This window comes from Epinephelus lanceolatus, chromosome 1 (assembly GCF_041903045.1).
Source record: "Epinephelus lanceolatus isolate andai-2023 chromosome 1, ASM4190304v1, whole genome shotgun sequence".
Taxonomy (NCBI): domain Eukaryota; kingdom Metazoa; phylum Chordata; class Actinopteri; order Perciformes; family Serranidae; genus Epinephelus; species Epinephelus lanceolatus.
Genome location: NC_135734.1, coordinates 498,276 through 516,698, shown reverse-complemented (window position 1 = coordinate 516,698; position 18,423 = coordinate 498,276). Strand labels below are relative to the sequence as shown.

Genomic DNA, 18,423 nt, shown 5'->3' with positions numbered 1-18,423 from the left:
ATCTCAACAGGACTCCCCTGTCCCTTGTCGACCTCCTCGACATTTCTCCTCCACTATTTACAAAACTATAACTGACTATAAGTATCTATGAACTATAAAAACAGAAACTTTTGCAAAAAAGACGAACAATGGCAAAACTACGAACTATGGTGAAAACATGATGAAAACACTGCAAAAAACATTCAAAAACATGGCATAAAAAAACTCAAAAGCTCTCAAAAAAACACAAATACTATTATTTACCACACTAAATATTAACTACAAAGAAAACGCCACCCAAACTCCACTAAAACACAGCTAAATCACTCCAACTTGCACTCTACTCGACAGCTGTCACTTTGCTCCTGCTGTGCTCACTTCCCTCCCCTCCTCCACAGGTAATGACATCACTGGAAAGCTCCGCTTCTCAGCTTTCCGAATCCATTGGAATTATGTCGATAGCACGAATGGTTGAGGAGTTACGGTAATTTAAAAAATAAAAATAAATATAAAAATAAAATTAAAATCGATTATGAGTTTTCCACATCGATGCTCACATCAGAATCTCGATGCATCTAAAAATCGATTTTTCCTCCCACCCCTAGTATTAGCTGATTCTGGTCCCAGCAAAGCAGTCTTTCAATTCAGAGCCAGCAATGAGCCAACACAATCAACACTGCCTGCCAAATATCATATTCCTTTTTTTCCACTACTTTGGCTTTGATGCAGCTGCGTGTCTCTGTCTGCATTCACCACTCTGTAGTTTTGCTCAATCTCCTGCCCAAAGCACTACTGAGTGGTTTCATGTCATGAGTATAGCCTATCAACACTGAAGGCTACCATGCCTCTGATAGGCAAAGACCAATGCAGACTGAAGCCGTTCCATTGAGCGGAGCTGTGTTTCAAATGTAAGACACAAGAAATTACTGAAACTGTAATAAACATCATAATCTAATACAATGCATTTTCAAAAACACCCAGCATTTCATTGCCGTCTGCCATCAGTAATAGCAATTACTAGACGTAACTGAAGTTGTCTGAGTACAAGAACAGCAACGAGAGAAGAAGCGAGTGAAACAGCACCTGCATGCAGTGAGAGATATAATCAGATGATCGTAGTTTATAAAAATGCAGCACAATGACGATACAGACATTTCATTCACCGAATATATAGAACACAAACCTGCCGATGCACATTAAGCCTGCGATGGACCGTTCATATGAGTCAGCCATCCCATCACTCTGTTTATCACTAAGTACAGACTTTAGTCTGTTGTGTAGTTCATACCCTACACTGATAAATTCTGTGGGAAACTGTAAAGTGTTAAGATGCTCTTTACAGTGTGTTAAGAACATGTGAATGTGTGTGTTGCTTTACCAGAAAGGCACAGAGCATATAGAAACTCATGAAGTAGATTATGGCAAAGTTGGATCCACAGGTGTACTCTTCCCCAGGCAGGTAGTCCGACTTGGGGTCACACTTCCTCCCGTACATACATGCTAGCATCACTTCATGCCATGCCTCCCCTGTGGCACATCTGCACAACAGAGATAACAAAATATATCCAATCACACCTCTAGCCTGATACACTGAAAGCCAGTTTGCAACCTTATTCATTACTTAGTCTTGAATTCTTGTTAAAGGTTCAGTGTGTAGGATTTAGGGGCTATGTTGGTAGAAATTAAATATAACTAATAAGTATGTTTTCTTTAGTGTATAACCTGAAATCCTATCCGGAACAAGGACTGGCAGACAGTGGACTGACCCCAGTTCATCTACCAGCCTCTGAGGGATAAGAAAGTGACCATTGCTACACATGCACACTTGAAGGCACACACGCACACCTAAAATCACAAATTGTCCTGTGAGCAGCTCCTTAGGAGAGCTGGCTATTAGCCTCCACACACACTTCTAAGCACGGCTACCTTGTTAGAGCATACAATGTGTTCAACCCCGCTGGATGCTATATCTTGTGCATACCTTAAAGGAGCACATGGAGCTTTGTCACCATTGTCTTGCTCAAATCTTCTGCCTTAGTCTTATCAGCACCTGGGGTGATGTGTTTGGGTCTGCCATTTAAGGTCTGTGGTTGCTTGACCCTCGCAAGGTCACGTCTGCCATTTTGCCTCTCTTTCACCCCTCCCCTCACACACACACTCTCTCTATCACACTCACACACATGCACAGATAGACTAACATGGTTTAATTTACTGCTTCTAGTTAGTTGTTCTTTAGTCCAGTGTGTTTATTAATTCAAGTGCGTGATTGGTTGTGCAATTATTGCCTTTATAAACATTTATGGCTTCACTAGAGTAGTCCTCTGTGGTTTTTTGTGCATTGTTTGTTTTACAAGGACCTAGTCTTAACTTTAAGGGGAAATCTAAGAAAACGTCACAATTCTAAGAACTGTCTTTGAATTTCATCACTAGGAGCAACTCTTAGCACTAGGAAGCCCCTGATCCTTTTAGTTTAAAAGTTGCACTGTCTACAATTGAAATGTGGGGACTTTCTTCTTTTGTTCCCTCTCTCCTTGTCACAGCCTGCATTCTGCTCCCCTGCTCTCCCTGCGTTTTTTCCACTCTACCTGCCAGCCACACCCCCCTTATCAAGACAACTCCACTCACCTGTGCACACAGCTGCTTCTCATCAGCACTCCCTGCATGTAAGCAGCAGCTGCCTTTCCCTCAGTGTCAGATTGTTCTTTGACTTCATGCGAGACCATTCCAGCATTCACTTTTGGCTTGATTCCCCGGTGCCGAGCCTGCTTGTTCCTGACCTGCTTCGATCGTCTCTGCCCTGGTAATTACCTCAGAGTCCTGCCTGCCCCCTTCGTGGTTCGGCTCTGTGGCTGCATGGTGCAACACCAGTCCTGCATCCCTCAGTTCTCCTGGTTCTGTAAGCTATGTCTGACTTCACCCCACTACCAGCCTCATGAGAGACCCCCCCTGCACTAACAATACAGTCCACAACTCTCAGACCGCTTTCAAGTATTGCCTGCCTGCTCTTGCCACATTCACACTCACCGCTGGAACTACAATCAAGCTAAACTCAAATACCCCTGAACTTTTGCATATCTGTGTAAGCAATAAAAGTCATTACCAACTGTCTGCCTGCCTCAGTGTGCTGCATTTGGGTACAATCACACCCCGTGGCACTCCTACTCTAATCATATACCCGAAAGTGAGAGCTTCCACCAAACATAATGCTTGACCTGGTTTTGCCAAATATATTTGACTATTTTTTCTTGTTCCGCAATCACAAATAACTACTCTTTTTTTTGATCCAACAAAAACATGGACTCTTCTGTATGAGAGGCCACTGTGCCAGCACTTGCTAATGCACAAACACCCAAACAGACATGTGTTTAAGGCTATGTGGAATACAGAACCAGTTCTGAACCACCAAACAGGCACTGCTCAAACTGTCCAGCTGTTATGTTACAGAGTAGTTTTATGGATTTCTGTATTCTAGAGAAAACAGACTACCAACCTGAATAGCAGCAGCACAGCCTGTGGGAATGTCTGGAAGTTGTTGTTCCTGTTGATGTATGTGCCATCAACCAATGCAATTTTACCAAATATCTGTAGACAAAAGACAGTTATATTAGCTTAAGTGACGTCTTGGCTCCCTTGCGATCAATTCTGGAATCAGTCATGGAATGTACAAACTTCAAGGGTATTTTGTGCTTACATCATGGCCTTTCGTAACAAAATGTCATATTTAATAAAAATTAATAAAATCCGCTTTTAATTTACATTTACAACTAATTTTGATCTCACCTTTTTGTTCATTAAGAGCCTAAAATATATCATTAATTTGAGATATAGTTTTTGGGTGTCAGAATTTCAGTAGTTTGCATTGCTAACATCCAGCTAAACAGGACATGGTTCATAAGTGAAACTGCAACCTCATGCCTATGACCACATCTGTGCTGATATTCAGTACAACAGTACGGCCTCTCATGCGATATTGCTTAAGGTGTGTGTGTATGTGTGTGTGTGTGTGTGTGTGTACCTGCATTCCAACCACAGCGTATATAAAGAACAGCATGAGAATGAGCAGGGCCACATAGGGAAGAGCCTGCAACACAAAGACCAAAGACACTGTCACACAGACACAATAATTCTGCAGCACAGGCTGAATGATGCTGAAAGATGACACTGACCTGAAGGGATTTGATGAAGGTCCACAGAAGATTCCGTATTCCCTCGGAACGATTCAGAAGTTTCACCAGACGCATGACACGAAACAATCTGAAGAATGTGACCGATACGCTCATGTTCTCAGAAGACTTTGCAGATAGAGACAGAGCACAAATTAAGCATCGCATAGTGCCAGCTCCTAAACTCTACAAAACTTGAATTAAAAACAAATTAATGCAACTCACTGCAATTGCTTGCATTGGATCCACTTCCTGTAGATACAAATACATATTTTCTACTGGCTTCAACAAACACACTTTTTGGTACATAGATCCAAGGTTTTAAACTGTTGCTAACGTTGCAAATTTTGTGACTGCCAACACAATCACATCTGATCATTTCAGAAAGGATAAAGCAGCTTGTTCAAAGAAAAAAAGATATTCAACATGCTGCTATTATTATTATTATTATTATTATTATTATTATTATTATTATTATTATTATTATTATTATTATTATTATTATTATTATTGCTAAATTAATTAGATCAAGTGTCCAGTCAGTGAGAGGATAATATCAGTAAAATCCATGCAAAATTATGCCAAACTAAGGACAAGACTGTTGTATGAATTTGCTAATATATGGGCCTAAAAATGACTGTTATTATTACCACAACAAATCAGCCAGTCAAAATCATTCACAGTTGATATAAAATATAAAATATTTCCAAAGGAAGACATTTAGTGCCTTTTTATCAGTCAAGCAGGTATACCAGAGTAGAGTTATCCCAGAATAAAGGTAAGATTTATTCTACAGTATCATCTACAATAAAAACCACCTCGGAATCCCCCTCATAATCCTGGAAAATAAGTGAAAAGGAAGGTCAGAATTCCTTAAACAATTCTGAAATTCATTTGATTAAATTTAATTAATTATTAGTTTTACTTAACAGTCTGTTAAACCAACAAAAAATAAAGACTTTCAATGTTGTTATCAATGTTTTCATTCAAATAAAGTTGTCAGTAGACAACCTGTATCCTGTATTAGTTTGCAGTCCATTGTGTCACCATTCGCCATAAGCCTAAGCATTACGAAACAGAAAGCTGAATTTTTTTTAAGGTAAAGAACATCCCAGCAAAATATCAGATCTCAGCAGCTTCTGTACAAGCATATAGATAACACTGCAGGGCCCCATTTCCTTATAATGATTGATCTTTAGAGTTAAGAGTGTTTTCTCAGAACACTCTTTTAATGTCAGCTGTGTGGAGATGAATTAACTTTTTAAGTAACTTTGCATACTGAACTGTCTCTAAGTCATGCTAAAAACACACCCATCACAAAGTGTGGTTTGAAGGACAAAATTGTTCGGTATGAAATTGTTGGCTATATTATGATGCATTTTCCAGCTGATCTTAAAGGGTTCCTTACGAGTTTATTTTGCTTAAGAAGAAGGAGATTTTTCTTAACATGTATAGGAACACTTCATCCTTCAGTCTATCACAAACATTCAAACTCAACATATCTGGAGGTACATAGTTTTAACAAGCAGGAGGGGGACAGTCATTTGAAAAGTAACTAAAACTTTCACATAAATGTCATGGAGAAATGTATGTGTGTATCTTCATTGGATTGATAAGTGGTGTTAAGTTACTGTACCTAAAACATACGTCACTTCTGCCTCCAAAGTGGTTGTTTGGAAAAAGAGCTGAATGCTGTCTGGCAGTGGACCTGAAGGCTTTGCCAAAGTGGACAATTTTGTAGTGGACATCAAACCAGCAGCAGCAAACAACTTGATGGGCATATTTTGGATTGCACGTTCACACCTGTGCCTTTAATATTTCAATGTTAGAATCCATTGATTTACAACCCATTACAACCCAAGGTTGAATTATTTGGGACCAATTTCACACCCCACTTCATATTACTAGCTGGATTGTTTCAGCCAATCATGATATTTGTCCTTCTCTACTGAGCCTGCATTGCTTGCTCGCTGTTTTTGGTTTCCTTTTACCTCAGTGTAGCATTCAAACCTAAAGCTGGATAAACACGTTTTTCTTCAAGGTTAAAAATGCAGATCACAACCACAAAAGACATATTAACCCACCAAGTAGAGTTTACACTACCTATTTAACATGCAAACAAATATGGTCATTATTGTGGGATACCAGTCAAATAAAACTTATAAACTGAAAAAAGAAAGACACGCTCATTCATTCTGGCCTACATCAAATGTAATCACTCCTCTCTTTTGAAGGATCCGTTGGGACCCTGTTCAGTAACCATGGGGTCTGTGCAGGCATCCATTTGCACATACACACTCCAATATGAAGCACATTCAGCTGGGCACACACCACTCACCCTCTTCCACACACACGCTCTTCTGCCCAAGTATAGTGCTACAACTTAAGCTATATAATTACCATCTGTGTCTTGTTTGCTTATTATATTTGAAATGCTTGATTCTGTAATACTTGTTATTATGTAGTCAATTCTTGTTTACCCCTGTTGTTGTTACAGTATAATTTGAGCTCAGCCTCTGCCCATTAAACACATCATATGCTTGAGAAGGTTCATAAGATGGATTTTACATCCATCTAAACCCTACCATGCTTTCGGGAAAGGGGGCCCTGGCTTTTAAAACACTTTTGTCAGTTTAATCCTTGTTCAGACAAATTTCATGCAACATGCGAATGCCATGCAAAACTTTGTCAAGTGAATAGTTACAGCGCAACCATGAAGACAGTAAAGTCCTCCCGAGGAGGCCAGTGCTGCCTGTGGGAGGGGAACATAAATTCAAGCAGTGATGTCAGAGAGGAAAGAAAGAGAGCTTCCACTTGTGGAGGTGTGTAAAAGGAAAAACATTCAAAGTCACCATTCATAAAACAAAGGATGAACACATAAACTGCATATATTCTCAAGCTGTGTGCATACTGAAGATTGTAAAATCACATTTGTTACACGAGCAAGCCCATGTCCCCTGTCAGTTCAAGTTTTTGAGATTCTATTACAGCAGAAATACATCGGGCACAGAAGGGGCATGTCACGTAGGCAGAGCAGAGCGGGGTTTTCTACCTGCTACACAGACTCCATCTCTGCAGCGTATGGTTGCTGCCAGCTTCACTGCATGCGTACTTAGTTTTGCCAAGTGATAATGCAGTTGGTTGTAGAGGGTTTGAGAGCGTACAGACTGTATTAATGGGTATTGGATGAATTAACAGAATCATTTTAACAACAGTATGCATCGATTTGATTTATTTATTTTAATGTGAAATGTAAAAACAGAGTTGCTCTGCTGCTTCATATTGCCTCTGTGTTTGGATGCCATTAAGCCTTTAGTTAAACACAAATTAGACAAAAGCTTTTGTTATTGTTCCTGGCGAGTATATTCCTGACATGAAGTAGTACGTGTGGTCTTTGAGTGTTTGTGTCCAGCAAAACCTTCAAAATTTAGGTGTAATCCTTGATCCATCCTTGTCACTTGATAACCATGTCAGCCAGCTTATGCGTTAAATTTTTTTCAATGAAGGAACACTGCTAAATTAAAATCTGTGGTAACCAAGGTTAAGATGTGGATGATCATTCATGCTTTTATATCTTCTCATTTAGAGTATTGTAATGCTATTTTCATCTGTTTAAATCAAACTTTAAATCATCTACAAACTGTCCAAAATACAGCTGCTAGGCTGTTAACAAGAAATATATCATGTCAGTTTTATCTACTCGTCACTGGCTTCCCATTAAATTCTGCACCCATTTTGAAATTCTAGTGCTGACTTTTAGAGCATTGCATGGTCAAACACCCCAGTACATTGCTGACCTCCTCCTCCCCTGTCCCTTGTACCCGCTATAAAACCCGAGGTGACTGGACTTTTCAAACTTATGGAATGCTTTCTCCTTACAGCTGTGATCCCTAGATTCCAGTGATAACTTCATGAAGCAGCTGAAAACATTTTAATTCAGGCAGGCTTTTTGTTAGAACACATAATCCGCATTATTTATTACCTTTTATATGTTTTAATTATTGTTTGTATATGTGTGTCTCTGCCCTCATTTTGTTTGTTGGTGCTGTGGTTTAACTTGTCAGCTCTGTGCTGTTTGTCACCACAGTTTTATTTCTATTTTTATATCTATTTTATTGTATATTTTTATTTAATGTAAAGTGCTTTGTGATTTTTTTTATCTGTGAAAGGTGGAAGACAAAAAAATATACTTACTTACTATTAGAGGATTTTTTGTCCCAGTCTTCAACACTGTTAAATGTGATCTATGTACAAATTATATTTCATCAAATATTTCTATACATATCCTTTTACTATTTTTTTAAACTATGTGTTACCATTTGCTGAAACTGTGTTTTTTGGGGAGGTTTATCGAGAATGGACCATAACATATTTTAAAACATGGTGTTCACAAAAGAGTATATGTATGCTACATGCAATGACAATAAAGGCATTATATTCTACTTCCTGGCAGTTAAATATCAACATAACAAATGAGGAAATTCAAATAGATATAAAACACAGTATCTACAGAACTGAAGACATGATCACAAAATATCATGTATCCTTGAGAATTATTGTTTTGTCATGCATAAAATAAAGGAAAAGGAAGGAACTTCTGCATGTCGTATTTTGTTTATATAATCAAAATAAACCACTGAGTAGCAGAATGTAAACCTCATTTGATTTTTGTTCCAGGACCGGGTTACACCAGCCCCTCATAAACCACTTACTAAGCACCTATGTTAGAAGTAAGCTAAGTCTGAACTTACAAACAGCTGATACAACCAGCTGTTTGCTGGTCTTTAACAATGGCTTAAAAATGGCTGCTACAACATTTGTTGGACACTGACCACTAATTAACATGTGCTTACATTTTATTTCAAATGTCTTTCTGTCACAGGTCACACATGGGGAACATTTTCAGAAAAAGTAACCACTGCCATGGCTTGTCTAGCCAAATCTGGCCATATCGTCATTGCATTCATCATTGAAACAGCTTGTTAAAAGGGGGATAGATATGTACAGTTGATGACTTAAGTTAGGCTTAGCAGCAAGGTCTATGCAATGTCTCAAAATACCTCATAACCAAATGTAAGTGTTCAAATATATGAACATATTATGAAAGTGTGTGTGTGTGTGTGTGTGTGTGTGTGTGTGTGTGTGTGTGAGAGAGAGAGGCAAAAAACAAAAAAGAAGATGAGAGAGAGCAAGGCATTGGTACTCACATCAATTTCGCTCAGGATCACGTCCACAACACTTCCAATGACAATGACAAAATCAAAGACATTCCATGGGTCTCCAAAATAACCCTTTGAGAAAAAAAAAAAGTTGAGTGTTGATGTGTTTGTCTTGGAATGTCACTTGCCTTTATATCTTACTCATCATAGCGCATACACAAATGTGTATATATATACACATGTATGTATATATATGTATATATATATGTATATATAAAAAGTGTGCCCAGAAATCACTGGCAAAATCAGATCCCCATGTGATTCATGTCAGTCAGTAGAGTTGCTTGTTGAGCGAGTATTTGGTCTTTGTTGTAAAAGGTGTATATAGTGTAATGTAGATGCTCTGCTCTTTTACTTTGATGTTAGTTAATACTATCGAACCTTCTAACAGCATTCAGTCTTCCCATGGACAACAGAAATCGTGTTTGGGACAAACAGGGGATGCCCTCAAATTGAAAGGATGCAGTAAACCCATTGTAGGGGCACATTGATAAGTCCATCCTCAGCAAGGCCAGATGTTTATTGCCCTGCCCCCGAACTGACCCCAGTCAGGAGAAAGACAGTCTGCCTGTCTCCAAGAAGATCATGTGAGATAATTCAAATGACTTTGTAAGTCATTAAAGCCCCATTATGTAGAAATCCAGTTCCGTTCGCTTTAGCGGCCACTAAAGGCCACTAAAGCAAGTACAAGCACAACACCACTGTCGTAAAACACACAGAGCGCTGTTGCCAGCTGAGACATCGCCTCCCACTCAGAAACACTGTGTATTTGTTTGCAACCTGAGGCTCTAAATACAAAGAGGAGCAATGTCGACCGACAAGGTACAGTAATATTACCGGATTTTGGCACAAATATGACTTTCCTAGCATTTTTAGCCTGTTATTAGCATAATGTTTGCATGTGGAGCATGTTAGTATGTAAACAAAATGTTGGCTTGATGTCTGCAGATCACAACTACATCACGGCATTTACATTAGAGAGGGTAATTTATTACTTGCTGGTTGACATATATTTCTAAGGGTCAAAACTTGTAAGGGTTGGGCTACCTGTGGAAAGACAATTACAAAGCCAACTTACTGGTGTAACATTTATTTATTTGTTTGTTTGTTTGATTGATTGATTGATTGATTGATTGATTGATTGATTGATTGATTGATTGATTGATTGTAAACCAGTGACCAGTTATCTAAGTTGGATTAGATAACTCCCGTCATCCAGGAAATCTCGTAAACATGATACAATGATAACACAGATAGCTCTAGTTTACAACATACGCCGCTATGTGTTATGAATAATAATTTTTGGGATGCAACTTTACACCCTAACGTTCGTTTGTTGCTTTCTAATTATCCGTGAGTCAGACCATTATATGTCAATGTTGGCTAGTAGTCTATAAACAGTTTACAACCTTACTTTTGTTGTGTAACGTTTTATTTATGCATTGGTCACAATGTTTGAGGCTTGTTTTTACAACAGTTATCTTTTGTCTTGTTGTTAGGATTCAACCTCGACTTCAGCCTCCTCTGATTTTGGAGAAACAGCTTCTGGAGGTAGAAGTCAGAGGAGAGGTAGAGGTAGGGGGAAGGGAGGTGAGGGATCCAGAGGCAGGGGGAGGGGGAGATGAAGATGACCAAAGGTGGCTGCAGGACCTGCAGGAGAGAAGGACAGCTGACATGCAGGTTTGTTATTTGCACGAATTTTACATGAGTTATTACCAACTGCATATAGGTATGTACCCAGCTATTTATTTATTACATAAAATAAATGCTTTATGTTGTAGGCAAGCCCTGACTCCACCACAGATGGTCATGCTTCTGGAGCAGGTCATGACCAGACTGCCAGGCCTGATGTTTGATGTGATGGCGTTACTTGAGCGTTCAAGTCCAGGTGGTCCAGATGAGCCCTAGCTGCACTGGTGCATCTGCACAAACTGCAGAGATATGCCTACAGACCTGGAGAAGCTCTGCTGCCGTCAGGCACCTCCAAACTGTATTAGTAACATGGCACACATGCATATTACATATTAGAAGAGGGGTTGTTGCGGCTGGCCCGGGCAGCCTGGAACGACATATTTGCCATCGATGACCACCAGGAGCCTGGAGTGGAGCAGAGACAGTTCCGGCATGCTGCATATAGACAGTTTGTCCTGTGGCAGCATGGCCGCTTAGGGGAAGGAAACCGGGTGGTCATCCCAAGCTGTGTTGTTTGGAAGATTAGAGATAAGTTTCCTGACCCAACAGGCCAGTACACAGGATTTCTTGTGTGCCGGCTGGTGTGAATTACAGTTTATAGCCTGACTACACTGTCAATGTAAATAGTTTTTATTTTTATACCTTTTATTTTGTTATTTATTTATTTTTTCATTATGTTACATAACTTTTTTATATTGTTAATATTATGTACAAATCATAGAAATGTTGAGTTGTGTCCTTGTTTACAGAATAAAAATTTATTACTTTACAATCTAAATTATATTCATTGTGAAAAACAACAAATGCAGAGCATCTCCCAGAGATTTTTAGTCAAGTGAGAAGTTATGAGAAAACAGGTTGTGATAACATAAAATACCAGAGATATAGGATAATTTGCAATTAGAGCAACATTTATTTATTTAGGGATTGTGACAAGATATGAACAAGAGATTATGTCCGTAAATTATATTATTCTGTCCTGAAAAAAATGCCTGGTGGGCCTGAGTCCTGAGACAGCTACAACAGGCAATCAAAGTTTTAGCTGTCATCACGAGGACCTGCATCTCCACGTGACACCTTAGTTTTGACCAGTTCATATGTAGGAGGTGGCTGTGATGCGGAAAGCAGACCCAGGTGCCTTGGATCTCCAGGCCTCAGACTTTGTCTCTTGGGAAGGCCCATTCCACTCTGAAGCCTCTTTGAAAGAATGGCCTTCTGTAGTTCAGGGATGTAGCCATAGTCTTTGTTCTCTTTTAGGGCATTTAGGGCTCCGGATCTGTAACAAACAGTGCAGCCATGTTAATTCAAATTATATTGTTTAGGAGTGCAAGTAATATATGCTAAATAAAATGCTATCATGGGAGAAAGGTAGAAAGCAGAGAGGCTGAATCTTGTGGGTTGACAATCAAGTAGAGGAGCTGATGTGAAAAGAGAGCAGAGAGGGGCAATGGAGGGAGAGATGAAGCAAAAACAGCAGCTTATGCACAACTTGACAGTGAAGTTTTTGTGGCCAAATAAGTGTGATGAAATCATAAATTAAAATTTTACATCGTCTTTACTTACTTACTGCAATGCTGTTATCTGTGACATCATACATCATTTTTTTCTACTTGATATACAAACAATAAGTAAAACATACCGTAAATGAAGAGGAGGAATATATTCCTCATCAGAGCTGTCCCCTTCTTCTCCTGAACCTCTCTGACCAGGATCATTGATGTCAATGCTGCACATGAGCATACATAAACACAACAGATTGGAATTACACACCAGTAAAACAAAATAAGACAAAATGACTCACTGACAGCCACTTACATTGTATTTCTCAAATCATTGATCTCCTCCTCATCATGTCAGTCATGCTGCTCCTCAGCAGTAATTTTCAGGGAATGCATGCTATAACCAGACCACAAACATACAATTTAGATTAGAATGTAAATATTTTGACAACACAAATGTGTCTTTGTCACAGATGCAATAAAAATTTACCTGGATTCTAAGACATTTTCTGCCTCCTCAGTCAGTGGCTGCACACCCTGTATGGCAAACTCTTTTCTCCTAATTCAGAAAACAATAAAATACTCACATCTGACCATGCAATGAAGTGTACTTGTTTAGAAGTGACAACTTTACTGAATGAAAACATACCTTTCACGGTCTGACTCCGTCAAGCTGGACAAGGACAGGGCTGGGGGTTCTGCATGTCCCTTGCCTGGAGTTGATACAACTCGTCTATTTACAAAGCTGGAATAAATAAAGTCATTAGTTATGATTAGGTTTACATAGAAGTCTCCAACAGCGTTGAATTAAAACTATTTCCCTACAACAAAGTATGCGCAAGCACCGCTCCTAAAAGTAACGTTAGCAGACGTAGTAGCTATTGTAACCTCAACTCGGGACAAGATCAATAAAACGATGGTATAACGCCAGCGTATAAACCTGACATGGGCTGACTTTGCTTTCAAACAATAATCGCTAGTAAGTCAACAACTTTTCTCGCCGTGAAGCATAAAGTTTGCTATACATAACTCTGAAAAGGTGCATACTAACTCAGGCTGTGAAATGCTAACGCTACCTGGGCTAACCCTGTTTACATTATTTGAATGGGGTTATGTTTGAAACAATAACGTTTTGGTAACTATATATAGTGACTGTGACTACACACGATAACAGAGCCAACAAAAACAATGTGTGACAAATTAAAAAAGGCATGAAAACGAGCATATAACTCACCTCTCAATCAGCAACATAGCCATCTCGGCATCGGACTTGCAGCCCTCTTTTTCCATTAGCTCTCTCCAACGTGAAAAAGCTGGTCCTATATTTTCCCTAGTTTTGCTCCGTGCTCGGTCACTCTCTCTGTTTTTTATTCCTGGCATCCTCCGACATCGTTCTCTTGCGTCTCTTAGCCTCAGCCACGTTTGTAAACACTAACTAGCCGGGCTAGCCGGCTTCTCTTTATCCAAAAGCTCCGTGTGTGCCGTAAAGCCGAACGTACTTCTCGCGAGAGAGCCGCGTCCCGGTGCCAAAAGTTACATAGTCTAAATGCAGGCCACCAGGGCCGCTCTGTGGGAATGGGAGAGGTGCCATTCTCTCTGTAATAATCCAGCACACCAATAGATAGACTTTGAAACTGATATTTTAAGGAGAAAATACTACACAGTATTGCTTTAACTTATAAAGGGGGTCCCCTTTTACACCCGGAGGTAATGCTTTGATTACCAGCTCTGCTTTGAAAAACAATGCACCCTTTGATGACCGCATCCTGCCACTTCATGTGACCCCAGGGGGGCCACAACGCTGCCAATCGCTGGACAAATGTGTCTTTGTGCTAAGACTGAAATGTATGTTGCAAGTAATTATTATTCTTGTTTCTCTTTGTTGACCGTTTGACATGTCCTGACTTGTACATGCACATGATCATGTTTTTTTTCTTAATGGTACTTTGCTTCAAACCTTTTAAAAGCACCAGATTGATATGTGTAGAATTCAATATTAGTTTCAACTCTGTAACATGTAGCCATATTGCCATCTTGTGGCGGAGTTAAGAAGAGTTACCCTAAGGAAGTCAACTTTATATATTTTTAATGAAGATATAATTAGGTATTATTAATCAACTTGTTGCATGAATATGTGCTCCTTCATTTTGTTTCTCATTATATATTGTCATTGAATTAATCAGAGTGTGTATTTGATGTAGCTAGCTGATATCACGGCATAATAAGTGTATTCTGATTTAATGTTAATCTGTATGTTTAACTGGATGTTAAAGGACAACTTAGGTATTTTTCAACCTGGGCTCTATTTCCCCATGTGTATGTATGCGTATGATTCATGGGTACCACTCGTTCTAAAATTGGTTCAGTATTGAGCCGCAAAACGAGCTAAAACGGTAATGGGGGCAAATGCGTCCAGTATAAAAGTGCTTTTTTCGCCACTGACCGGTTCAGATCGCCAGTGCTATCTCTGTAAATAGCATATGGTAGCGGCCCTGGGGCAGTGGTGACTGTGAATGAGTGGAGTCAGCTGTCAGTCAGTGTTGGAGCAGAAAGGCGGAAGTTGTCCCCGCTTGGTAATGTAAATGAGTATTTGTGTGTGAAGTGTGTGTTACGCCAGAAGAGTCAGAGGATGGAGTCTTTTACGTGCTACCCCCTGGAGTGTTACCGGAGTTTTTGGAGTGCTCAAATAAACGGGCCTTTTTCCCGAACGCAAGAACAGGATGTTGCGCAGCACCCCATACAGCTTTCATAGGCTGCCTTTGTCGAACGGCGAAATGCTGAAGTTGTGGCTAGTTGTGCTACAAATGGATGCTAACACTCCTGTCCAGACACTGCGCCTTGCAGACCATCAGGTCTGCAGTGCTCACTTCTCCCAAGATGACTACTGCCAGCCGAAGAAGAAAAGACATCCAATCCTGAAACACCTCTTCCTCAAGAAAAGGGCTGTCCCACGAGTAGAGAGAGCTATAGACACAGTGGAGCAGAGCTCATGACATCACACAGCCCAGAGGTAAGGGAAAGGCTAAGTTAGCATGCTATTTACAGAGATAGCACTGGCGATCTGAACCGGTCAGTGGCAAAAAAACACACACTTCACACACACATACTCATTTACAATACCGAGCGGGGACAACTTCCGCCTTTCTGCTCCAACACTGACTGAAAGCTGACTCCACTCATTCACAGTCACCACTGCCCCAGGGCCGCTACCATATGCTATTTACAGAGATAGCACTGGCGATCTGAACCGGTCAGTGGCGAAAAAAGCACTTTTATAGGGGACGCATTTGCCCCCATTACCGTTTTAGCTCGTTTTGCGGCTCAATACTGAACCAATTTTAGAATGAGTGTTACCCATGAATCATACGCACACGTACACATGGGGAAATAGAGCCCAGGTTGAAAAATACAGAAGTTGTCCTTTAAAAATCAATGTTGACCATAGTGGGAAGAGTATGCGCCCCTCGCGCGTAACATATCAAAGTATATGACCTCGTATGAGGAAAGCATTAAAGTTTCCTCTGATTATATCTCATGGGGATATATTTTTCCTCACGAGGGAAACCCCCCTTATCAGGGCCGCCGCCCACTTTTTGGGCCAGTCAAATACCCGTGCACTAGACGCATCTCTCTCTCTACTCTACTCTCTTGTGTTCTCGTCTCTTATGTCACCTCTCTTGTTTTTCATGTCTTTTGTTAGTTATTCCCTATTACTGTACTGTGAGTTCTGCTGTACTTATTCGCTTTTTACCTTTTTGTTGTGTGTAAGTTCCTTTATTACACTTTTAACTCTTTTGTGCTCACGAGCAAAGTTATTTTGAACTTTGAAATTTTATCGATCCAGTTTTCTTTTATCTCCAGTGTTTTCAACATTTTTACATGTCATAGTAACTTTGATAGCAATATCGAACGGCCAGCAATATTGTCGTCACATTATTATAAGGCCAGCCCACAGGCCTTCTGCAGCGTGAACCAGCCCATTGGGCACCCACAGGACATCGCAAATTCAACTGCTCTCCCTGCTGTGAAACAGCCTGCCAGTCTGCTGGAAAACCCAGGAGCAGCGGAGCATCAGTCCCGGGGCCCAAAAGGAGCGTCACCTGGTCCCCGCTGTTGAAAGTAGGCCAAAACTTCCATAACTTGAGTTAGCCGCTGTGTGGTGAAGAGGGAGGTCAAACAGGAGGCTTAGTCAATTATCCCGATTTTAATTTAGATTTCATTAGGTCTAAGTGGATGGTTTTGCACATTCCTGCGATCCCCTTTTATAATATAGGCTGTTTTAACATGCTCTCCCACTATCGCCAAACTAAGTAAATCACACGAGTGTTACTTCTCATTTCATTCCATTTATATACTGTTAATTTTGTGTTGTGTCATATAATCATCATTTGCTATTCATTTATTCAGTGTTACCTATTTAGTTAAATTTTCATTTATCGCCAAGTCGTTGTCTGTGATATATATCTTGTGGACTGGAGCTGAGATCACTGTCTAGAGAATTCATAACCCAGATATTGAGATTGATTCATTATTGATAAGCGTGCTGACGAATTAATAAGTAATTTACGGAGTTATTAATTTGATTAGACACTTGCCGTTGGCATTGTTTCTCCACTCTGCATGTGTGTTCTATCCCGCTGTGTTGCAGCAGAGCGTCTCCAGCGGGCGTGTCCTTCCAGCACCTGGATGGATTCCCCGGCGACTGATTGGTGTGGCGGGTTGGTGCGGGGCTCCGCCAATCAGAGGGCGACGGCGCGGGGAAAGGATATAAACGGCTGGTGTGCCCTGCAGCCGCTGGCAGACACCTTAGAAGCTCTATTTTGTGTGGTTCAGCTTTCTGTATAGTGTGAGCGTTAGCTCTTGATTTGTGTGCTGTGAGCGTTAGCTCTTGATTTGTGTATTACCCAGATTTGGGCCAGGGGTAAGTTCATTACTGATTTCGATCACCTGCACTCACGGTTAGGTTTTTGTCACATTGTTTAGTAACACTAGGTTTAGGGGTGCTGGCCATTTGTATTTTTGTTTTCACCATTTCACTAGAGCAGTTAGTTAGGTTTTGTTTTAAGATTGCCTGATTTGTTGTTATTCCCGATTTATGTCAAACATTAGACAGATAGCTCCATTTTATTTTAAGGAGTCCTCTTTTGGTTATATTTATTTGTTGATTTGACAGCACCTGGCGGCCCTTTTCTGTTGACTTCATTATTAATTTCCATTTGTCTTTATAAATAAATACACTTTAATTTGTAATCCTTCCATCGGGTTGTGTGTGTGTGTTACTTCCCTTTTCCCATAAAGAGCTGGGTTTGTAACAAGCATTAATAACGGCAGTAAAGTATAACGTTTGGGTGGATGACACTAAATCCAAAAGCTAGATGATTTAAATCCTCGCCTTCAGACCATGGTAAATGATATATTTGTGTTATAACATGGAACTTAAGAGCTAAACTATGGTAAGCCTTAATGTTTCAATTGTGGTGCCGTGACACCCGAATCTTTCAGATATCTGCATATGAAGCGCCCTGTACGCATTAAGAAAGGCCTATTTGACACACGGATTGCCGTGAAACGCGAAAACATAATCGTGTCCTGTTTTAATTAAGCTTTGCTGCGATACTCCAGAAAGTTGTAATTAACTCAGACCCTCTGTGTCCTCTGGTTTGATTAGCTACCTTGCCAAGACAGCTGCTTGACGGCAGTGAAGAGGTTGTTGTTACTGTCGTTGCTATGATAACGCTTGTGTTGGAACAGCACTGTCTGTTGCTGAGCTTTAAAGTGATTCACTGCTTTGGTAAGAGTGAATGAAATCGTTGCCGAACGATAAAGTGTTAGCTGATTGCCCTGCTGGGTAACTGTGCTAAACGGGTGAAG

General features: G+C 40.2%; 1 protein-coding gene across 1 annotated transcript in view; it reads right to left on the bottom strand.

The window, feature by feature from the left end:
• Nucleotides 1–18,423, bottom strand: part of LOC117251027 (dihydropyridine-sensitive L-type skeletal muscle calcium channel subunit alpha-1-like) — a 590,852-nt gene that overhangs the window by 256,222 nt on the left and 316,207 nt on the right. Inside the window, exons 28-34 of the mRNA XM_078166193.1 lie at nt 9,350–9,433; nt 6,847–6,894; nt 4,368–4,394; nt 4,146–4,271; nt 3,995–4,060; nt 3,470–3,561; nt 1,358–1,517 (exon numbers count right to left, since the gene is read on the bottom strand). Coding sequence (XP_078022319.1) covers nt 1,358–1,517; nt 3,470–3,561; nt 3,995–4,060; nt 4,146–4,271; nt 4,368–4,394; nt 6,847–6,894; nt 9,350–9,433 — 603 coding nt within the window. The remainder of the gene's footprint in view (nt 1–1,357; nt 1,518–3,469; nt 3,562–3,994; nt 4,061–4,145; nt 4,272–4,367; nt 4,395–6,846; nt 6,895–9,349; nt 9,434–18,423) is intronic.